Raw genomic sequence first — 22,740 nt, forward strand, 5'->3', positions numbered from 1 at the left:
AGAGCACTAGGTTCCAACTGATTTACTTCAGCCTATTAATATTCCTGAATGGAAATGGGACTGCATCACAATGGACTTTGTAACAGGGTTACCATTGTCAGCAAGTAAGAAAAATGCTATTTGGGTGATTGTTGATCAACTTATTAAGTCAGCTCATTTTATAGCAGTCAGAACAGATTGGTCACTTCAAAAACTTGCAGAAACTTACGTCCGGGAAATTGTGAGACTGCATGGTATTCTTGTATTGATAATCTCTGACTGGGATCCACGATTTACATCAAGATTTTGGAAACAGTTATATGAGTCTCTTGGTACTCGACTTCATTTTAGTACAACTTTTCATCTATAGACCAATGAACAGCCGAAAAGAGTTATCCAGATTTTAGAAGATATGCTCAGAGCTTGTATTATTGATTTTGAATCAAGTTGGGAACGTTATTTACCGTTAGCTAAATTTGTATATAATAATAGTTTCCAATCAAGTATTCAAATGGCTCCATATGAAGCTCTTTATGGTTGAAGATGTCAGTCACCAGTGTGTTGGATGGAATTAAATGAAAAGAAAGTGATTGGACCAAAGTTGATTCAAGAAACAGAAAGCACTGTCAAGAAGATTCGAGAAAGACTGAAAGCAGCTTTTGACAGACAAAAATCGTATGCAGATCTGAAACGTAGAGACATTGAGTATTCAGTTGGGAACAAAGTATTTCTCAAAGTATCTCCTTGGAAGAAAATTTTGAGATTTGGTCGGAAAGGTAAATTGAGTCCACGATATATCAGGCTATATGAGATTGTGGAAAGAATTGGACTGGTTGCCTATCGATTGCCTTTACCTTCAGAATTACAGAAGATTCACAATGTTTTTCATGTTTCTATGCTCAGAAAATATCGATCAGATCCTTCTTATATTATTTCTATGGAGGATATTGAAATTCAACCTAATTTGTCATATGAAGAGGAACCGGTTAAAATACTAGCCCTAGAAATAAAAGAATTGCATAAACTGGTTCCCTTAGTAAAAGTACTATGGAAAAGTCATAACATTGAAGAAGCAACGTGGGAACCAGAAGATATAATGAGGTCTCAATACCCCCATCTCTTTTTAGGTAAATTTCGAGGACAAAATTTATTAAGGAGGGGAGAAATGTAATGACTCGAAACTTAGGGGTATCAAAAAATTGTGTATCTGGTTCACTATTTTCGAAGATTAGGTTTGTAAATATTTATTAGAAATATTTACGAAGTTAGTTAAGTGATTAATTAGATTTTAGTTACGTGAATTAGCTTGAATTAAAGTTAATTTAGTACAAGGACTAGATTAAATAACGTGTGAAAGTTGAATCATAGATCAAGATAAATTGAAGGATTAAATTAGCAACTAAACCATAGGTGCCAAACGTATGGTAAAAATTAAATACAAGTGTAAAAAGTATTATACATAAATTTGTAATATATGTATGTATTTACTTATTATTTATGTAAATAATAATTATTACAAAAATATAATATAATAATAAAATAAAGCATAAAATAAAATAAAAGAAATAAGGAAATAAAGCAAAGAAATAGAACAGGGAAAGAAACAAAATTGGAGAAAGAAATAAAGGAAGAAAAAGTAAAGAGAACTTTAGGGTTTTGAAGCTTGAAGCTTAATTTGGTAAGTCAATTTAGTCCATTTTCTTGTAATTTTGGTGTTTATGGAGTCCTAGAGACAAATATTACTTGATGTAAGTGGAAATTTTGAAAGTTAGATGATTTTTAGACATAGGTTATGTTGAACAAATTGTTGAATTAGGGATTTAATTGAATAAATATCAAGTTAGAATTGATTAAAGGATTAAATTGTACAAGAAGCTATAAGTTTTATGCTTGAGGGACTAAATTGAAAGAAACTTGAGATTAGGGTTTTATCATGAATATTTAATGGTTAAGGTGAATATGACAAGAAATTGAATAGAAATGAAGTAAGAATTGAGTGATAAAAGTAAATGAGTTAATTAGGATTAAATTGAAATTGAGAATTGAATTGAATAGAAATTCAATTATTTATTGTGAATTGATATTGTATTAATAGTATAAATTGTTTAATTTTCGTAGCTAACGTAGTACCGGAGACATCGACAAAGAAAGGAAAAAAGAAGGTTGACGAGGAGTAATCTGATAAATTTACGGTTTGTATTTCTATAAACCAAACTTAATAGTTATTATTGCATTTATTATACATATATGGTAAGTTGTATAAAGGTAAGTATTGCTATTATTGTATTCAATCGAACTGAGTTGTGAGTATTTGAATTGAAATGTATATTAATTGTTTTCTAAAAATTTTTAGTGAAAAGAATACATTATTAACAGTGTCGGGCTAGGTTGGATATAACTGGCGTGCCATAGGATTGGAAGTGTATAGGGATACTTCGACCTTGAGTAGATGAGGCACTAATAATGTCGTACTTTAACTTCGACTTTGTGTCGATGAGGCACTTTGTGTGTCATATTGATAGAATAAGCAAGTATTGAGAACTAAATGTGTTATTATACTGGCTAGAAAAAAAAGGATTAAAATAGAACAAAAATAGTTAAATGAAATTAAGTAGATTACAAATAGAAACATGAACATAATTGGGTGACCATTTGTATAGTTTACCCAAAAAATAAAATAAAATAATATAATTAATAATCATGTACAGAAATTAAAATTTAGATCATGAATGTAGATAATAAAATCGAGTTTGGATTTTTATTAATTTTATTTTATTAAATTATTATTTATTTTGCAATTTAAATGTTATATTAATAATTTTTATCGATATTTATTTTAAAATTTACTTATCATATAATAATTAATAACATACTAAGAAATTATTTTTATATTTATTTAGTAATATAATTAGCAATAACATATTTTCTCCTTAGTTCAAATTTTTTTTCTAAATTTATGTTTTTATTTTTTTAAACTCATATTTTGACATATACTAACTTTTAATGTCACATGCGTTACATGTGATTTTATACATTTAATATTTAAATAATCAAACAAATATTGTGTTTTTATTTGCAATAATTAACCTAAAATTATTGAGTATAATTAAAATGTATTAACTTATCAATTTAAATATTATGATAGAAAATTTTTAAATCCGAATTACAATATTTTAAACATATTCAACAAAGTAATATTCTTCAAAATAATAATTAATTAACATAATTAACTTTAATATTAATTAAGTGATAATTAATATGCATAGATGATAGATATTATAGATGTGTATATTAAAAGTATAAATATGTTATCAATAAGTGGTTGGATGCAATGGTAAAATAGATTGTATTCCCAATGGGAGAATATAGGTTTGAACATTGGAGACAACATTATTGGTAGTGACAATCACAAATCCTAAACATGAATCGTAAAACAAATATGCATGATATAAAAAAATTAATAAATATAGTATATTTTTATAATAAGGCTCTTAGGTAAGAATGTTTTATTTTTATTTTTATTTTCTTGTGTGTTGAATTTGAATTTTTATTTTGGTGTAATTGTGAATTTCATCTCTACTTTACAAAAAATTTAAAAATTTAATTTTTCTATTTTAATTTATTAGAATTTGATCATTATACTTTACAAAAATTGAGAAGCTAATCTAATTGAGGTACATTGTTAAACCTTTAAACTTAAAGTTGCCAGTTCAGTAATTTATATACAAGGAACTAAATTGAACTAACTTTACCAAATTCTAACAAATTAGTTTTTTGTAAAGTGAAGGGGTGAAAAACAAAATTAGATGTTTTTATCGTTGCTAGAAAAAAACAGATGAGGTGGCAAAAACTGATTGGTCACTAGAAACAAGTTGAGCCAACCTAATGGTTTTTATTGGTAAAATGATCTCCCTAGTCCTTCTCAATCTTGAAATCGAGCAAATTGATCTTTCTCAAATCTATCAATTTTGAAAAGAGCAGCTAAGACAATTAATCATGAGTTAAAGTCTTCTATCAATTATACAAAATTTTAATTGGTATAATAACAAATTTAGCTCTAAAATTTTACACATTCTATCAATTTGATCCTAATTTAACAAATTTATCTCACTAACATTTGTGTAAATATATAAATTTAGAGGTTGAGTTTGTTGAATTTTTTTAGAATTAAGTCCAAAATGACAAAATATATAAATATTGAAGGTTAAATTTGTTATTATACCAATTAAAATTATGTAAAATTGATTGAAGGCACTAACACGGTGAGTAATTGTCCTTGCTCACTTTTGAAATTAATATGGATATTGCTCCAATTTTTGTGAGAGGGACTAATTTGACCAATTTCAAAATTGAGAGGAACTGGAGAGATCTTTTACCGTTTATAATCGACCATCTCTAAAACCCTGAAATCCTTCATGCCTATAGGCGCCCCCTCCTTGCTTTTGCCTCTTTTTCAGTAGCTAAAGCTCAAAGCAACCACAAAGATCTTAAAAATTCACAGACATGGAGGTAGAAATAGAAGCTTCAGAGATGGAAGTAGAAGAACAACAACCTATTCCCAGTTCAACCAAGAAATTTGGTCTAAAAGATTACATACAAACCAATTACGGCGACGATTATGTATTCCAAATCGTCCCCAGGTACGTTTCCTTTCTTTGAAATCGATTCTAATCGTTGAAAATTGGGTTATTATTTTTTTTAAAGTTCCCGTGGTGTTAATGTTGATGGTAATTGGGTTTTTGAAAAAGGGATGATTGGACTTCCATGGCGGTATCTTTATCGACTAATGCAGTGAAACTTTACTCGCCAATGACGGGTCAATATTTTGGAGATTGCAAGGGACATTCCTCAACTATTAATCATATATCTTTCTCTGGCGGTTCCAATCAGCATGTTTTGCACTCTTGTTCCTCTGATGGAACTATCAGGGCGTGGGATACCAGAACTTTTCAACAGGTTAATTCATAGACCAGTGTTTTTCCCGTATGATTTTGAAATTGAACCTCTTTTTTTTATTGTTTTTTGTGGATTTTGTTTGATGGGTTTTGATTTAGGTATCGTGTGTAACTGCTGGTTCTTCTCAAGAGGTTTTTAGCTTCTCATTTGGAGGGTCTGATGATAATCTTTTGGCTGCTGGATGTCAATCCCAGGTTTACTATGTCTATACTGGCTTTCATCACATTATATGTTCTTAAGTTATTGTTTTTTGCCCCACTTAGATCAAACATCTGTTAGTTTTGGTATAGTTTTTCATGAATGTTTGTTATTGCTTGTTTATCAACAAGACAGATACTTCTCTGGGATTGGAGGAACAAGAAGCAAGTTGCATGCTTGGAGGAATCTCTTGTGGATGATGTTACTCAGGTTAGTCTTTGGCCCCTGTTCGATCTTTATCTTTTTTGAGGTCTATGGGCTTCTTCTATTTTATTTACATAATTACATCCCCATTTTTGTGGCCATGCTTGGCTTACAGAAACTTAGAATGTAGATTAAACAAATTTGTGCTTTTGCGATAGGCTAGTAATGGTTAGGATTTTATCAGTTGAATCATGTAGCTTATTCTCACCATTGTTGTTTCTCCTTATTGTTGAAAGGTACATTTTGTCCCTGACCATCAAAACAAACTAGCTTCTGCTTCTGCTGATGGATTGATTTGCATATTTGATACCAATGGAGATATCAATGATGATGATCATCTTGAATCTGTAAGTGCTGACTTGTTTTTCTGTTATTTTGTTTAGTGACCGGTATATCCACTAGATATCCCTCCCTCATTCTTTTAGATATGTGAAGGATGGTTCCTTTTTAGGTTCTTGTTCCTACCATGAAAACTTTTAGCAGTTAAGTTTGATATCAATTTAGTTGGGTGTATTTTTATCAGTATATAATTGAAACTTTTTGCTGGTAAAGTTGTTTATAACTTCAAAGTCCTCATGTATTTTAGCACAGACTGGGTGAACTCTTATTGCATATAGCTGATTAAACTGTTAAGTAATCTGTTAACTCATCCTGATGATTAATTGTAATACTACTTCCTATAAGTACTTCCTATGTGAGTTCCTAGTTTATACTTGTTCCTTTTCAAACTAATGTCTTTTCAGTCTATACACTCTCAACATACAAGTTATTTGAGCAGCAAAAGAGTTTTATCCTTATGCTCATGGTCCATAATTTACTACTTTTTTTGCTCATCTTAGTGGTTTAGAGAATGCACTGTTTCTTTTTGACAATTCCCGCCAGTAGTGACTATATGATTTTATTTTTGTCCCAAAAATTCAGGTTATCAATGTGGGAACTTCAATTGCAAAAGTTGGGGTTTTTGGGGACTCTTATGAAAAGCTCTGGTGTTTAACAAACATTGAGACTTTAAGGTATCTTTATCCCTGAACCATAAATTATTATGCTTTGTTTTCTGAATTTGCAAAATAGTGGATGGAATCTACTCTGTTCTCTCAACTCTCTTTTTTTAGTGCCGGTGAATCAGTACCAACATTTACCTAGAAATATACTTGGAACAGAAATTACATTTAAGCTCGACGACTCTGCGCCAAAATGTCTTCTTTTTCTTTTTCCTGCTAATTTGCTACTAGATGCATTCAATGACCCCCGCCCCCCCGCCCCTTTTAATTAGTTCTTAAGACAATTATTTTACAACCCCTCGCAGTGTATGGGATTGGAAGGAAGGAACCAATGAAGCAAACTTTGAGGAAGCTCGTTCATTGGCATCAGAGAGTTGGACATTGGATCATGTAAGTCGAAAAATAAGCTTTTTCTAGGTGTAAAGCAAGCTATGAAATTGGATAAAACATGGACCAATTTGTATTGAAGATCATTTTACCAAAGAAGTCCCATTGGGGATTTTTTCTTTTTTGCAGGTTGATTATTTTGTTGATTGTCACTGTTCCGGAGGAGACAATTTATGGGTGATCGGTGGGACTAATGCTGGCTCTATAGGTTATTTTCCGGTAAAGCATAAAGGAACAGCAGTGATAGGACCTCCAGAAGCAGTTCTTGGGGGTGGCCATATGGGTGTTGTTAGGAGCATATTGCCTATGCCTAGCATGCAAAGTGGAACTGCTCAAAGTCAAGGCCTTTTTGGATGGACCGGTGGTGAGGATGGTCGGTTATGCTGTTGGAAAGGTGATGATTCACAAGTCATCAGTCGGTCCTGGATCTCAAGTACAAGTACATTGGCCAAGAAGGTACCTCGAAATCGAAAAAACAGTAGGCGTTGTCCCTACTAAGTATACATTGCACTGCTCTCATGGTTTGTCTTTGTAACTTTTTCTTGTCCCTCAAAAAGTTTTCCCAGTTCATGTGCTGTAATGTAAGAAAGCACTTGGAAATTAAATTGTTCTACTATTTAAAGCAATTGTTTTCTTTCTTTTTCTTTTCAGCCTTCGGGAACTCTTATTACTCCCACCATCTATTCCCCACGAGTATATATATGTATATCGCTAACAAATTTGGAGCTCTTTAGCTTGACATTTCATGATAAGTAAATAAATTCATTCCAACAAAGTGGGTAATCATTTAACAGGGAACTGTCTGACAATACAGAACCTTAATAAGATAAAGGGCCAAGAAGACAAAGTGGCAAACCACAAAACAATATCTTAATCTTAATTTTGCAACGCTACATGATATCTGGTACTTCGGACAAACCACTCCGACAGAAAAAACAAAAAGGATAGAAACCAACTTCGGTCAATTGGAGGCAACCAGCTTCTAAAAATAGCAACGTTGCCCAATATAAAGAAGCATGACATCAACCTCGACCTCGGCCACCACCTATTACCAGAAGTAAAAGAAGACCATTAGTCTGAATATGTCAAAATGTAAAACCAGCCATGACAGATTATTAAATTATCTTCTAAACTACAAAAGGATTTCACAGTGTTTTCAATGCCAACATATGAATACACGCTTCTGCAGCTGCTTGGTTGACTTTTAGAAAATTTACCTCTGCTTCCACTGGTCTTTCCACCTGAGCCACCCCTGCCTCGTCCTCCTCCACCCTTAGCACCATCTTCAAATCCACGCCCAGCTCCTTTTGGTTGCCTTCCACCAGGACCATCTTCTCTACCTCTACCTCTGCCACGACCTAAAACAGGAGGCTTCCTATCTGAAAAGGTAACCGCAGTCAAAAGGCCCAGTTAAATACTCCAGTTTTCAAATGCAGAAATCTCTAATAGTATCCAGTATCAACAAGGGCAAAGTTTTGTAAAGTTGGTACTGTATTCTGTGTGCAATTTTCTGGATGCACAGAATAGAATACAACAGAAACAAAAGAAAAAAGGGTGTTCGGGGGGACAGAAAAAGGTGGGAACATAAAAGACTACATGTATACGAAAATTACATCACTTCCAGCAAACAATTATCCAAAAACAATTTAATCTGCAACATACACCTTCAGAGAATGTGCCATACATGCTTGAAATGCAACTCATCAGAGGAACAAACTACTTGTACTCATATTTTTACTTAAATTGATTACCACAGTACTGATCAACCACTTTTAATAACTAGCAACAGAATTAAACCATACCTGCACGACTCTTTGTTTCTTCCTGAACTTTATCAATTACCTGAAATTCAATGGCAAAGTTATTCAGATTAGCAAATTGGTGAAATAAGCTACTAAAATGGTTAGGAGAATGGCACAAGAAATTATAATAAAGACCAAGCAGCAATATTTAAGTGGAGCTTAAAATTCGAGAGGGTGCAGCACAAAGGGCATGTAAGATAAGAAGATCTAAAGTTTGTTTTCCATTAGAGATGGCAGATGTTCTTATAAAAACAAATCATTACACAGCTAGCTCCACATTCCTAGAACAAAAAACACCCCTTTTAAAACCACAGTTATCAATCACTAAAAATCCACTTCATGCTTTCACAAAGACAACGATGAATCAAGCATTTATAAAACTTAAACAGTGAATAAAACTAAAAATGCGATACTCTTGACGTAAACTAAACAACATATATAGAATAAAAGCTACCTCATCAGGAACTCGAAGATACTTAATTGTATTTCCACGGATATAGCATTCGGGCATTCGCCAAAACCTGTCTCCATCCTACAATATGTTTTCAATCAAACCCCCACCAAATATTTTTCTTTTTTTAAGAAAATAAAGAAAAAAAATATATTCTTACATTTATTCCTGAAAGGAAATAAAATAAAATGAGAAACACTGAATGAATTGATATTTGTACCTTTGAAGTGCAGATAACTTCACGAAGATGAATGTTCATCCAAGTGTCGCAATTGACTAAATGTCCATTATAAGTCTCCCCATTTTTCAGTTCCACCAGCTGTTAGCCAACAGAAAGACCAAAAAAAAAAAAAAGACATCTCAAAAATCAATAAATGAAGCAAACTTTTATCAGCAGTCCATAACGGGAGTGCAAGGGAAAGTATGATTACCATAGGATGGCCCTGTGCAGTTTTTAGTAAAGAAAGAGGAAGCTGGCAGAAGTTTGTGTAAAACGGGTTAGCCGAGGAAATAACAGTTAACAGAAAATAAAATGAATCCAAAAGCCCTTTGACAGCCCAAGAGAAATTGCCATAATTTTTTTTTTCGATTTCCCCATTTTTCATACGATTTATAAGGAAATCAGAATGACAAGTTAACAGCGTAGAGTAATTTACCATCTTGTTCCTCCTTTTCGAATGCAGTAGAAGCTCAACCAAAAAATAACTGCGAGAAAAAAAAAGTCAAGACCGATATCAGAAAGAGTAAGATAAAGGAAATGATTTTAAAAAAACAAAACAAGGAATTGAATCTTATTATGATAGAACAATTACGATTTGAAATCTAACCCTAGCTTAGTCAAGAATTTATAACTAATAATTACCTTAAAGCTTCGCTTTGGTAAGAAGAAAATAAAACCCTAAATAATAAAAACAAAGAAAGGGAATTGAAAATACCAACGAGAGAGAAGAAGGAACAAGGTTTACGCTTCAGTTTGAATTTCGATCTCACTGTGTTGTTTTTTCCCCGATCTCACGCACTGTTTTAAAAATAGAGTTTGCTTTGGGGGGATCGGGCGGGTTCTTATTGCCTGTAGCCCTCTACACGTTTATAAAATATAGTTGAAAATATTAGAACAATAAAAGTAGTTACTTTATTTTAATTATTTATATTTAAAATATTACATTTTAATCATAGTTATATTATAAAGTAGTTAATTTATCATTAAAATTTACTATCTCCCTAATAAAAGTCTTACGTGACAATTTAAATAAATTTTAGATGTCAATTTAAACGTTCAGTTGTTGAGATGAAAATAATTTTTAATTAAATAAATTTAATTTGAATTGTCAAATGAGTATACCATAAAATAAATTTTTTATAAATTTTGTGTTCATTTTATTATTTATATTAAAAATTTATAAGTATTTCTCCAAACAATATTATTTTGAAAATTTAAATTTAAATTTTTTTATCTCAATAATATAAATAATTTAAACAAATTTAAAAGTAATATATTTTTTTAATAATAACCAAACTAGTACACGTTTTGTACATTGAAAAGAGAAACCGATTTTTGCATTTTTAACCATGAATCTCAATTCCCTGTCGATCAGTTGGAAAGAAAAAAAAAACATTATGACTTAAAAAAATCATGAAGGCATGTTGGAAAATCAAACCAAAATTGATTTGGAACCAAAAAAGCTGACGGAATGTTGTAACCAAAATAGATTCAAATAGATTGATTTTAGGTGTTCATAGCATAGCATGATAATTGGTATGGTCTGTACCGGTTAAAACATTCTGCTTCATTAGTAAATTAGAACCATAAATTTTAGATTCTGTTTTAATGAAAATTTTGATTGATGCCAAAAAAACAATAATATACTTTAAAATTAATAATTAAAATTTAAAAACAAAATCAGAATTTGTATTGAAACGAAATCTAAAATCTATTATTCCGATTTATTACTGAAATCAAACATTCTGATTGCTATAAATAGTACTGACTACCACGTTATAAATACCTAACAGCCACTCTCTTTAAACCGATTTTAGTTTCAACATTCCGTTAGCTTTTTCGTTCCAAATCAATTTTAGTTTGATTTTTTACATGTCTCTTCTTGAATTTTTTAAGAAAATCATAATTTTTTTTAATTATTTTTTATTTCTTTCCAAATATTTGACAGGAACTCAAGGAATTGGGATTCATGGTTAAAAATGCAAAAATCGATTTCTTTGAACTGATTTCTCTCTCTAACTTACAAAACTTGTACTAGTTTGGCTATTATTAAAAAGGTTGCATTACTTTGAATTTTTTTTTAAGATATTTATATTATTGGTTATTATTAACCGATCTCACGTCTGCTAATAAAGAAACCTTTCTTCTTCACTAGATTTAAATGGTATATTAAAATGTATGGTAAAAATATAATTTTTTTAAAAATAGTAAATTTGATTAAAATGTTAATTTATTGTGTTGCAAAGCAATTTTAAAAAATCAAAATAAAAAATCGGTATTTTCTATAATACAACATAATTATATTTTCCATATTACTTTAAAACAACATTTTTTAAATTATCTATGAAAAAATGGGGAGCAAATTTCACCATAATTATTCTAATCTCATTCATAGAATTTAGACTGAAAGACAATTTCTATATCCAGCCATTTTCTTGGCCGCCTTCGTTGTTCTTAGACGCCTGTAACAAGATAACATTACAAGGAAGAACCCAACAGAACAGATCCGGCAGCCATTCCTAATACGGCAGTATCATTGTACATTTCCAGTGCTTGTTATCATCACTAGCTGGAATATATACAGAATAAGTTCAACTCAAGCCAAAAACAAGGGGCAGAACCACATGGATGGAATGGAAGGTGGGATCAACAGCTAGTGTCATTTTCATCCGGTTCTTTGCTTAGGGTTGTCAGGTCTACCAAATGTCGCATCGTTGGCCGTCCATGTGGGCAATTCCACGGAGACTTCAAGTCTGCCAAATGCTCTACTATCTGGGAATATCATGGCAAACTTTGAGATGCATACCCTTGATCGAAAATCATTTAAAAAAGAAAAAATAGAACATGTCCATATCAAGTAGCTTTACATAAGAACTTGTGTGTAATAATAAATTGAAAGCATGATTTGAGTGGCTAGGAATGGGCGAATGCATCCGTACTCCATGTGGAGACACACAAATCCAACTAATATATTCAGAACCTATATATGTACATGCTAGTAAGTAGAATCCCTGTTTATAAAATATAGAATGCTCGCAATGATAAAAGGAATTCAGATTACCTTCTGCATTTCATTTCGTCCAAGTGGATCTCCTACCATGACAGACGATCTGCAAGCACGTGATGCTAACATTGCACGAACTCTAGTTGGGCAAACAGAATCAGATGTGTCCATTTTATAACTACCGATTATCGAACATTCTCCTTGACTATCAGAAAGAGTAGAGATCAAATCTTTAACATCTGTTTACAGAGATATCATTCAATATGCTGTGCACATAATCCTTCAAGACATCATTATATTTCACAAAATGAAAATACTGTCAATAAAAATTAATAAGGCACATATTCTCTAGACAGGCAAAATTCAGAGTGTGTTTATTTTGCAGATGCAGTGTTTTTACGTGTGAGTCTAAAAATTGCCTCCCTTGTCGTATTTATTTTGCACATATGGGCATGGCAAACATTTATAATGTTGTTCCCACCATTTTGATATCCATGTTTCTTGCTTAAATTGTCATTTTCACTACATTTTACGTAATGTGCATAATCAAGTACATTGGTTGCGAGTTGATAAAAAATTCCTAGTGTCATATGCGTTCTTTAACCAGAATACCATAAAGGGGTAAAATGACTTTAATGAAGAACAACGTTAAATTAAACACAACTACCTTCAACTCCAAAAGTAATGTTTTTACTGAAGGGAACAGCTCTGAGATTAAAATGGTGCCCTGGTGGAGCATGGGGATCCTCTTCCAAAATAAACCCATTTTTCCTGAATATACAAAGATAAAAATTTATAAAGCCACATTACAAGATTTAATTCAGAGGACATGAAAAATTGAAATTTCAAAGGATTCTGGGAGGAAAAAAGAGCATATAGTTAATGAGTGAAAGGAACCGCATCTAACAGAAAATTGAACCTGATTATGTCCATATGCATTGAAGCAACTACTTCTTCTTCAGGAGATAGCTCCAATCTCAGAGGCCTGCACATGGTAAGAAGTCAAGTTCAGAATTCGCTGTGGAAATTAAATGATCTCCTTAAGAAGAAAGCAGAAAACAAAAAAGCTGCAAGTCTTGGACTACCAATCCAAAACAATATATGTATTTATTTTTTTCTGAGGGGTTTAATTTATGACACTCCGTACTTTTGCATTCCATGCTTTCCTAATCCAATTAAATACTTTTGAATTCAACACCTAAGTACAGCTGCTGCTTCAGAGCAATCACCAGAATAATATATGTATCCAGTTCCCACCCCTTAAATGAAAAGCAAGGAAGCTAGAAATACTTCTAGCTTGTGATGATTTCAAGCATGTTTACTGTGTAAAAATTCGGCCAGAAGCTCCAGAAGGGACAGCTCAATGGCTGTTCAGAAGCCACATGATGTATCCATTCAGTTCAATAGCTCAATAAAATTCACCTAATTGACAGGCACAATTACAGGATAAGTAGACAGCAATAGAGCGAAAATTTTACTATAATTTATAACCAACTTTTAGATCATTTTCTTCTTTGTGATCACAACCATTAGAATCTACTTTATTTACTATAGCAAAAAGATAAAAAAGACTTCTAGCATCAGGATCCCATACGTCGCTTACTGCAATTTTTCAATTATTAATTTCTGCACTTCTAGGATCTATTTACTTATCTTCAATCATCATTATCTAAAATACTTTGCATCTGATTTCAGCTTTTATAATTGAGAAAACATTATTTGAAAATAAGTAATTCAATAAACATTATAAACTCCTCACCGAAGCAAAGGCTGCTGGTTCAAGATGGTTGATTGAGCCAGATGCTCAAAATTGTATTTCTCATCAGCAGCATGCTGAAAATACACAGATCTTATTTTATTTTATTTTACAAAAAGGATAAGCAGAAAACTAATTCCGTATGAAAGTGGCAAAACCAAGCAGGCATGAAAAAGAAATAGCTAAGATGTTACCTGATCCACAATAAATAAATCTTCATCTAACTTCCCAATGATGAATCCAAGATTAAATTGCCCGACCACCTGAGAAACAGAAGCAACCATTTGCCATAACTAATTAAATATGATAGTATTTCATGCATGCATATATTCAACTATCGCGTTTACAGTTTCAGACTTGCACTGAAACATTAGAAAACTAACCTGCTTCATTACCAATTTATTAACAGATACATTTAGTTGAGTTCATGCTAGTCATAATTGAAACCTAAACCATCTAAACCAATCCTGATCAAAGACTATAAAGTGCTTTTATACATATTAAATCCAATCAACTAGAAGAAACTTGTATGAATTTAGAATTTGAGAAATTCATGCATGTCCACAAAAAGCATAAGCTAGGCAGTTCAGTGTCTCCCACAAGACTCCAGGTCCAACAAAGCAGAAAGAAATAAAAGGCTTTTGTAGCATAAAGACCTTCATTCGGCTAAAGTCTTCTTTTTTGAAAAGTTTCTCCTACTCTCTAGTAGCAGCATCTAAAGCTTGTACTTTTTGCTCCACATCCTGTGGTTGAGAAAGCTCAAGTGTCGCAGCAGTATAACACCTATTGACAATATCGAAAATCAAATTACCGAAAAAGAACTGGATAACTATTCTGCTACTTGGATTGAATATTTTCATGGACCTTGTTTTCTTCATGCTGAGGAATCTGTAACCGGTGTATAGTACTCTTGACATCCTCTGCCGCCTCTTTGTCAATAAGTCCTCAAATCTAAACTCCAATGTAGAACATATCTTTTTATCAGATAGAGGTACGGAAGCATCTACAATTAAAGCAGAGGATAGAGACTCTGATGTTGGAACTGTAGATGCTTTTTCAGGTACATCCTCGGGATTTTTGTGGAATAAATCACTGTGTTCTGTTCCAGCAGAAGGCACTGCTTTTTCATGATTCTCAGATTCCTGTGAAAGAACTAGTTGAAATCAGAAGAGTGATCATTGATAACAATTAGACTTCCAGGCTGATATTCAAGATTATGAAGGATGTACACCACAAAAAGGATTTCTACCTAGGTTTTGGAGAAATGGTAGATGCATTGTACACAACTATGGTACATAACTTTTATAACCTTTACCAAATACTCCTGTTCGTCTGAGCCCTGAGGCATCTGATACTGATATATGTTTGACTCAGTTAAGATAGGCAAAGAGAAGAGTCAGATAGCATAGTTTAGAACTTTGTTTTGAAAGGAAAAAAACATATGCAGGTTTTTCCTAAATATTGGTCGGACTTACTTTTATTATCATAAGGAATTTATCCAGCTTAGTTTTTCTTGTCTTGTTTTGTTACTGGTATAGCAGGACTGACCGAGTTAAGAATATATAATAGGACCATGTACCTCTCCAGGTTTTCCACCACTAGTGTTGCCACTAGGAGAACTAGGATTTTCAATTTCATCCAAGATGCTATGCGCTCTGAGAAACTTTCTAGGCTCGTTCTCATTCAACTTGGAGGAATCATCAACTTGATCTCTTAAGCCCAAAGCACGCAGATTCAAATTGCTGTTTTTCGATTGGTAATGAAGACTTTGATTTCTTAAGACAGGCACTTCAGATAACACGGTACTAATGCTTTCATGCTTCCTCTTATTTACAGTTACAAATTTGTTCAGTGATGATTGAACATAGCCTGAATGACTACTACAATCTCTATTTACAGAATTTCCTTTCCCAATTGAAGTTGAAGGGGATGAAGAGCTCTTGCTAGCTGTACTGTTCATATGAGTTGTCAAACCCCCATCGTTAGGCTCCAAAAAACCATCAATCTTATTCATTCTGTGTACCTGTAAGGTGAAGTCCTTCTTCAATGAATCCTCATGATGTCTAAGGGTTAATCCTCCTGATAAATCCTTTTTAGCTGTATCATCCATATGACTTGTCAATTGCCCTGCATTAGCCTCAATAACACCATCGACCTTGTTTGTCCCTTGTACTCCTAAAGTCGGTATGTTCTCAAGATCACTAGATACTGACCCTTCTGATAACTGCAAACTTTGAGCGTTGATATTGACAGTTCTAAAGGACGTTTTATCCTCTGGAGAATGTTCCCTCATGGAAAATTTCAAATTTACTCCAGCTGAAGGTGACTGCTCTGAAAGGATATTAGATTTTTCAGGTGAAGAGCAAAACTCAAAGGAATCTGCTTCCTTAGTGTCGTCAACTCCATTAACAATATAACTGGCATTACTTGAGGAATATATCTGCTGCAAACCCTCCCTCAAAGATTGCAAAATCATGCTTTCATCAGAAAAAAATACTTTTCTTTTATCAGGAGTGACATTGACATCACATGCTCTAGTTGGAATGATAAAATTCATTATGGCTACAGGATACTGCTTAGAGTTTGCACCTTTATATATTTCATTCACAAGCTTGCTCACTTTAGGCATATCCACTGGCCTACCATTTACAAAAAAGTATTGTCTGTCTCCCATACTGCGGCCACTACCCTGTCCAGACTTAGAAAGAAACCCTTCAATTTTGCAGTCGTCTGATATACATATAGACATAGGCTCTAAGCAGTTAAACATGTTCATGCCAAAAACTTGTATGATGCTATCTTTGAGGGAACCACTTCCTTGCGTTTTAATAACCACAGACTTTAAATTCTTTCCGCTTGTGTTGCTGCAGACTAACCTGGCTCCTTTTGCCGTAAGTGCATATGCCTGTAATGAAAAACATAAGAATAATATCCTTTTAATCCACAAAATTCCAAATTAGTGAAAGGATGAGTGCTGAGTAACACAATGTAGACGTACCACATAGCTATGATTGAGCAATGAGTATCTCTAACTCCTAACACAAAAAGGAGAAGAAAAAGCCAAATAGTAGTCTGTCATTGTAAGAGAACGGAGAGATTACACTCTTTATTGACTGATAAATTATATAGTATCATTATGCATCTATGCACTGTAAGGATGAAACCATCAGTCATGTACAAGATACTTCAGGGTTAAGCAAACAATATCCAATCAAAAACTCATTGAGCATAACTCATTGAGCATTACGTAGACTCCAGTCATACTCTATAGGCATTTTTTCAGTGCCTTCCTGATAATGAATCACAAATCTTACTTCGGAAAGGTTCTCATATGCATGTTGCTTCTAAATTAAGGACAAAGCCTTATAAACACGTTATGTCAACCCTAGGCACAACAAATAAAGACCAATCTAATGTTGTTCTCATCCAAATAAAAAGTTTAACAACACAACAAGTAATAAACTACAATTTTAAAGCTTCTGATACCCATGGATGCACTCACATTCAACAAGGAAATAAGTTTGCCATACTCCTTGCGTATGTTGCGATGAAATTCCTTGCTTCGCACTGGTAGATTCGAAAACAACTTCTTGACAGTGACAGTTGTACCAATTTGCCGTGCAGTTTTCTTCTCAGCTATCAACAGACCAGAATGATCAAAAGTTAAATGCGTTGCAACGGGTTCATTTTTCGTTCTCGTTTCAATAGTCAGATTCCCCAAAGCGCAAAGCGAACTCAATGCCTCCCCTCTAAATCCAAACGTAGTCAGAGATTCAAGGTCTGGAAAATCCGCAAGCTTCGACGTATGGTGTTTAAGAGCCACGACCTACAAAATAATAAAAAATAAAAAATAAAAACAAAAATAAAAGGTAAAAAATTTGTGCGGCTAATGGTGGAATTTTACCTTGAAATTAGCAGGTGAAATACCACACCCATTATCGATGACCTGAAACCATTCTTCCCCGTACTCTTTGAGAGCGATTTCAATACTGGTGGCGCCAGCGTCGAGGCTGTTCTCAACGAGTTCCTTAACGGCGGAGGAGAGGTCTAATATGACTTGACCGGAGCAGATTCTGTGAACGACGCCTTTGTTAATGGGCTTAATTACAGGGGACTTAGATTGAGGCGATCCTTCCATTGGAAAAAGAGTAAATATTTCAACGAACCGAAGATCCAAGAGTAATTTGAATGACAAAAACCCTAGAGAATGGAGAATTTCTCTAAATGCGAAGCCAAAAGGTGAGAGCTAGTGTTTTAGCACGGGGGAGAGAGAGAGAGAGAGGTACTAAACCCTATCTGGTTAGATTTTGCCGCCAAAAGACAGAAGCGAAGCAAGGAGGTGTATACTTGGCTGGCGCCAATCAAAGTTTGACTCCATATGTAGTTCATCTTATTGTGTTCCTTTTTGGTTCTGACACTTGCTGATATTGGCATCTTTTGATTTATGTAATTTTAAAATTATTAACTAATTTGATTAATTTATTATATTTATAAAAATAAATTTAAAATTAAAATGTTACGTTAATCACTTGATCGAAATGGATCAAAATTGATTGGAATAAAACTTAAACCATTCGATACTTAATTTAAGGCTGAATGGATACTTAACCATGGTCTATATAGAAAGAAAAATCCACACCTTTTTTATATATTATATATGTAATCGATTTTATTAAACCCAAAAACAAAGTTACATTTAGAGCAAAAGTTAAAGAAGACCTATTTATAGTTCATTTGAAAAATAAGAGAATTGAATAAAAATATATACTTAAAAAATAAGTTTGGATAAAAAATAAAATTTGTTTAGAAAATAGGTCGGATTTTAAGTAAGACCTTTTTACTCGAGTTTGATCAGACCTGAATATGCAAAATAAAAAACTATTATTTTTTATTTTTTAATAATTTGCTACTATTTCACTATTATATTGCTACTATTCTATTGTTATTATTTAGATATTGTATAAATGTTATTGTTAATTTGTTACTATTTTAGAGTTATTTACTTGTTAAGTTGTAACTAGGGATGGGTAAAATTCAATTTGATTCGAAAAACTCGATAAAAATTTTAAATTTTGAATTAAATAGTTCGAGTTATTTGAGTTAATCAAATTATTTGGATAAACTCAAATAAAAAATTAAATTTTTCGGTTTAACTCAATTTTGAATTACACAGTTCGAGTTATCCGAAAATCTGAATAAGAAAATGTAAAACTATGTAGTTTTGATAAATATTTACTCGTTAAGTTAAAGGACAAAACCATTATATTTGTTTATGTAGTTAAATAATCATGTACTTCGTCTACTAGTTAAATAATTCGTCCATGCAAATACAACATTGAGTATAAATAATAGTATTTGTTAACTCAACTCGACTTGACTCATACTTTTTTAACTCAATTCGATTCGAAAAAATTTCAAATTAAATCCAGTTACTAAAATGGAATTAATCAACTTGACTAACTCAAAATTTTTCGACTCGACCGAATACACACACCTAGTTGCACCTATGTTTGTATTATTTAAGTATATATATTATATTTAATTTATTTTCAATTTATTAAAAAATATTTATTTTAATGTTTTTAATTTTTTATATATTATATATTATATATTTTTAAAAAAAACTATATAAAAAAATTAATACGACCAAGACAGGCCGGACCAAACCTAAATTTTAGCATTTTATCTGAGTCAAACTTGAGCCAAGTTTTAAACTCATTTTTCAGGCCAAACCAGACTCAAATCTAACAAACAGATCTAAAATTTTGTTTAAACCCAACCCGTGGACGTTTTTTGTGTTTACTTTTTAATTCTATAAAATTCCTTAAGAAATTCCCATAACCTCCAATACAATCTCCAAATTATTACAACAAAAATAACAATCAAATTAAAACTCAATCAACTTAATTGTATATTAACAAAATTTGTCGACTTACTGCATCCCATGGATCTAAAAGAAAAGAGACGTCACTAAATTAGAAAAGAAAACAGATAATAAATATTGAAATAATATATGGTAATAAAGTGGTTCTAACTTTCAGACGACAACAATTGCTACATTGCATGGCTTTGCACTTCTGCAGGCAGCAATGCAATAGTTTTTCATTTTTCATCTTTTCAAGATCACCCCATCAACATCGGCTTTTTCGACCGGCCCTTTTTACACGAAAGCTATATCCGCAGCCAATTCATAAGAAAGCAAACTATGAAATATATGTATATAATAAATAACAGCCACTACTATAACTTCTTAATGGAAATGGTCCAAAGAAGGTCACAATCAGATTGCACCGTCACTTTCTCTTCCTTAACTATATTCGATGTGCTTACTAGACCACCAAATTCCATCGCTGTGTTATCTGCACCACCCATTTGTTAAAATCATATAGGATATATAATTAGTTTCCTTCCATTACATATACCTCCATTGCTGGAGAGCTTCAAAGACATAAGCATGAAACTATGTTCATTTGAGCTCAACTACCAAATATAAGAAAGCAAGCACCAGAACAAATGTAATGATATTGCTTACTCAGGTCCCACTGAAGCCCGGTCGTTGTACTGCTTTTTGATGGCGTCCCAATAGGGATGAGTCCACAGTGCGGGCCCTCAACGGAAGTTTGGATATGTATCTCGTGACAGTAAGTCCTTGGAAGGAGATGAATGAGACTATCGTTGGATAAAAGGACTATTCGCATGGACGAGAAACGGCATATGACATTTAGGTTCCCCATCTCATGATCAAATCGTCCACCAAGTGCTCCAACAACAAGAACGCAAAGCTGCCATTAAACAAGGAAAAAGGAAAGGATTATCTAAGCACACTCTACAAGATGCAATGCATAGTATCTTTCCATGTTATCTAGACTCTTCATTTTCTTCCAAAATACAGTATGGTATACATTCAGACATTAGTTTAGAGTATGTTCTTCCAATATAAACATAGTCACATTGGACACGAACTCTGACACCCACATCAGGAATTCACTCTGAATCCAAGTAATAAATATAGGCATCTATGGCAGATTCCTCTAGATAAATTCTAGAACGCTTAAGTTTAACTTACATTAGACTTATCCAAACCCGAAGCAGAGTCACGAATGTATGTTACACATTTATGTAGATCAGTGGTATCTTGATCATGAGATTTATCAACAATTTCAGTTCCCTACAAAAAAGCAGCAAGTAAAAACATCTCAACACTAAAATGTTATGCACCAGAGGGACCTAACACCTTAAATTGAAGGAGAATGAACATAATGCTCATCAAAACAGAGCAGCAAATGAAACAAACATAAGAAAGAAGACATAAATCTTTACAAGTTTGAATTTACCACAAAATTAATGTAGAAATAGAAAATTTCCAACTTACAAGGCTGGCATAAAACTCAAGAACTTCTCTTCGTATCGAATCCATATCTCCTTTAATTACATCCGGCTTGTATCTGCCATGAATCAAAGCGCCAATGATATCATATTACTTAAAAAGTAACAACAAAGGAAGCCTTTTCTAGATCACTTATAACAATAACATTGTTCAGGGACAGCCGAATTATTTGGAATAAATCTTCGAAGTATCATCCACAAGAACCAGCAAACCCTTCAGCAGGTCTGGTATCATCGAGAAAGTTTGCCTCCAATACTGCTAAAAGAGAAGTATATAACAAACAAAATAGTTGGCTTGTATATGCCATAAGACATGGATTCAAATCACACCAACCAAAAACAATGCTAAACCTGTTGAAAGGTCCGCCGGCTATGATGGATAACACTTTGAAGTGAGCCATCCCTCAACAATCATAAATTTAAAAAACTACCCAAAAAAAGAAGCTATGTTCTAACAGCTCTTGTGTTCGTTCAAGAAAATTGTTGATCGAATTCAGTGGTTTTAATAACTAATGTAAGAATTTAAATCACATGAAACTCAGATAAAAGTAAATAAATTGATTCCGACTAAGCTTTATCGAACAACTTACATAAAAGGAATAAAACTAACACAAACCAAAGCTGTATATAACAGAAACGGATAAGAAATTTTTCTTTAAAAAAAAAAAGAAGAAAAGAAACCTGCGTCGAACATCAGAGGCATCTTCCTGAGGGAAGAACAGAGGCATTTCGTCATACAAGCGATTGGCGCCACCGTCAGCACAGAGGTGAAGCTGAGCTGTTCTAAACCAAAAAAAAAAAGAAGAAGAAAAAACATTTAAAATTTGAAGAGACGCATAATAATGAGTTTTAAAAATCTTTCTTCAAAAAAAAAATCACTGAATCAATGAAAGGAGAAGAGGATGAAGTAAGGACCGTGGTTCCAGAGAAGAGGAGTGAATCTGGGAAGGTTTTGGTTAAGAACGAGCAGGGCGTACGTTAGAGAAGGGCGTCGTTGTAGGGGAATCGTGGGGAGAAGAAAACAGGACGAATGGTGCATAAGGTCCATGGCTATCATTCGCTTCTTCACCAAGCGCAGAGAAGAGGGGGAAGGGACGGTAAAATGTTTGCCTTTGCCAATATTATAGATTGTAGCCTCAACATTTTTGTACGGAGCGGTGCATCATTGACTATTGAGTATACTATTTGTTTAATTTATTCTTTTTTAAATTGTACTACAAGTCCTTATCTTATTCATAAATTGTGAATTTTAGTCTACATATTTTTATTTGATTAATTTAGTCATTTTACTTTTTGAATTAGTCAATTTTAATCCCTATACTTTTGACATTTTAAAATTTCCTCCAAATAGTTGCAATTTGTATGTGATATGAAGACAAAGGAGCAACAGGTATTT

The 22,740-nt window shown here is 32.8% G+C and overlaps 4 protein-coding genes across 9 annotated transcripts; 1 reads left to right on the forward strand and 3 right to left on the reverse strand.

Annotated features, from left to right (window-relative positions):
* The first annotated feature begins 4,240 nt into the window (after positions 1–4,240).
* LOC107931235 (WD repeat-containing protein GTS1) lies at positions 4,241–7,375 on the forward strand. The gene is made up of 8 exons (XM_016863059.2): positions 4,241–4,619; positions 4,728–4,935; positions 5,034–5,129; positions 5,269–5,343; positions 5,574–5,684; positions 6,259–6,350; positions 6,644–6,728; positions 6,855–7,375. The coding sequence occupies exons 1-8, from the start codon at positions 4,483–4,485 to the stop codon at positions 7,221–7,223; spliced, it is 1,173 nt and encodes a 390-aa protein (XP_016718548.1). The 5' UTR covers positions 4,241–4,482; the 3' UTR covers positions 7,224–7,375.
* A 91-nt stretch (positions 7,376–7,466) lies between these two features.
* On the reverse strand, positions 7,467–10,093 carry LOC107931236 (probable U6 snRNA-associated Sm-like protein LSm4). 2 transcript variants are annotated; one of them, XM_016863060.2, is made up of 8 exons: positions 9,914–10,093; positions 9,635–9,683; positions 9,410–9,451; positions 9,199–9,297; positions 8,982–9,059; positions 8,528–8,567; positions 7,943–8,104; positions 7,467–7,770 (listed from the first exon to the last, which is right to left on the reverse strand). In XM_016863060.2, exons 2-8 carry the CDS (start codon positions 9,635–9,637, stop codon positions 7,748–7,750), a joined length of 447 nt encoding a protein of 148 aa, XP_016718549.1. In that variant the 5' UTR covers positions 9,638–9,683; positions 9,914–10,093; the 3' UTR covers positions 7,467–7,747. The 2 variants fall into 2 exon arrangements, with proteins under 2 accessions (XP_016718549.1, XP_016718550.1); XM_016863061.2 differs by having other exon boundaries at positions 9,841–10,040.
* A 3,027-nt stretch (positions 10,094–13,120) lies between these two features.
* LOC107931240 (DNA mismatch repair protein PMS1) lies at positions 13,121–18,369 on the reverse strand. Of its 4 annotated transcripts, XR_005906213.1 has the most exons (8): positions 17,863–18,368; positions 17,461–17,784; positions 15,538–16,863; positions 14,615–15,100; positions 14,153–14,221; positions 13,962–14,035; positions 13,525–13,624; positions 13,121–13,187 (listed from the first exon to the last, which is right to left on the reverse strand). XR_005906213.1 is itself a non-coding variant. In XM_041082955.1 (5 exons), the coding sequence occupies exons 1-5, from the start codon at positions 18,094–18,096 to the stop codon at positions 14,654–14,656; spliced, it is 2,250 nt and encodes a 749-aa protein (XP_040938889.1). In that variant the 5' UTR covers positions 18,097–18,367; the 3' UTR covers positions 14,643–14,653. The 4 variants fall into 4 exon arrangements, 1 of the variants encoding a protein (XP_040938889.1); XR_005906212.1 differs by lacking the exon at positions 13,525–13,624; XM_041082955.1 differs by lacking the exons at positions 13,121–13,187; positions 13,525–13,624; positions 13,962–14,035; positions 14,153–14,221 and having other exon boundaries at positions 14,643–14,741; positions 14,823–15,100; positions 17,863–18,367.
* Positions 18,370–19,933: 1,564 nt separating this feature from the next.
* On the reverse strand, positions 19,934–22,506 carry LOC107931208 (thiamine pyrophosphokinase 1). 2 transcript variants are annotated; one of them, XM_016863019.2, is made up of 6 exons: positions 22,260–22,506; positions 22,026–22,122; positions 21,331–21,403; positions 21,025–21,126; positions 20,491–20,740; positions 19,934–20,317 (listed from the first exon to the last, which is right to left on the reverse strand). In XM_016863019.2, exons 1-6 carry the CDS (start codon positions 22,399–22,401, stop codon positions 20,199–20,201), a joined length of 783 nt encoding a protein of 260 aa, XP_016718508.1. In that variant the 5' UTR covers positions 22,402–22,506; the 3' UTR covers positions 19,934–20,198. The 2 variants fall into 2 exon arrangements, with proteins under 2 accessions (XP_016718508.1, XP_016718509.1); XM_016863020.2 differs by having other exon boundaries at positions 22,026–22,127; positions 22,260–22,436.
* Positions 22,507–22,740: the final 234 nt, after the last annotated feature.

This window comes from Gossypium hirsutum, chromosome A12 (genome assembly GCF_007990345.1).
Source record: "Gossypium hirsutum isolate 1008001.06 chromosome A12, Gossypium_hirsutum_v2.1, whole genome shotgun sequence".
NCBI lineage: Eukaryota > Viridiplantae > Streptophyta > Magnoliopsida > Malvales > Malvaceae > Gossypium > Gossypium hirsutum.

Coding starts and splice junctions, on each gene's coding strand:
- LOC107931235 (XM_016863059.2), top strand. CDS start 4,483: ATGGAGGTAGAAATAGAAGCTTCAGAGATGGAAGTAGAAGAACAACAA. Junction 5,130..5,268: donor CTGCTGGATGTCAATCCCAG/GTTTACTATGTC, acceptor TCAACAAGACAG/ATACTTCTCTGGGATTGGAG. Junction 6,729..6,854: donor AGAGTTGGACATTGGATCAT/GTAAGTCGAAAA, acceptor TCTTTTTTGCAG/GTTGATTATTTTGTTGATTG.
- LOC107931236 (XM_016863060.2), bottom strand. Junction 9,298..9,409: donor CTGCACAGGGCCATCCTATG/GTAATCATACTT, acceptor GTTGGCTAACAG/CTGGTGGAACTGAAAAATGG. Junction 8,568..8,981: donor ATCTTCGAGTTCCTGATGAG/GTAGCTTTTATT, acceptor ATTGAATTTCAG/GTAATTGATAAAGTTCAGGA.
- LOC107931240 (XM_041082955.1), bottom strand. CDS start 18,096: ATGGAAGGATCGCCTCAATCTAAGTCCCCTGTAATTAAGCCCATTAAC. Junction 16,864..17,460: donor AACTTATTTCCTTGTTGAAT/GTGAGTGCATCC, acceptor TTTTCATTACAG/GCATATGCACTTACGGCAAA. Junction 14,742..14,822: donor CTCAGCATGAAGAAAACAAG/GTCCATGAAAAT, acceptor TATTGTCAATAG/GTGTTATACTGCTGCGACAC.
- LOC107931208 (XM_016863019.2), bottom strand. CDS start 22,401: ATGATAGCCATGGACCTTATGCACCATTCGTCCTGTTTTCTTCTCCCC. Junction 21,127..21,330: donor TTGAGTTTTATGCCAGCCTT/GTAAGTTGGAAA, acceptor GCTTTTTTGTAG/GGAACTGAAATTGTTGATAA. Junction 20,741..21,024: donor CGGGTTTGGATAAGTCTAAT/GTAAGTTAAACT, acceptor GTTTAATGGCAG/CTTTGCGTTCTTGTTGTTGG.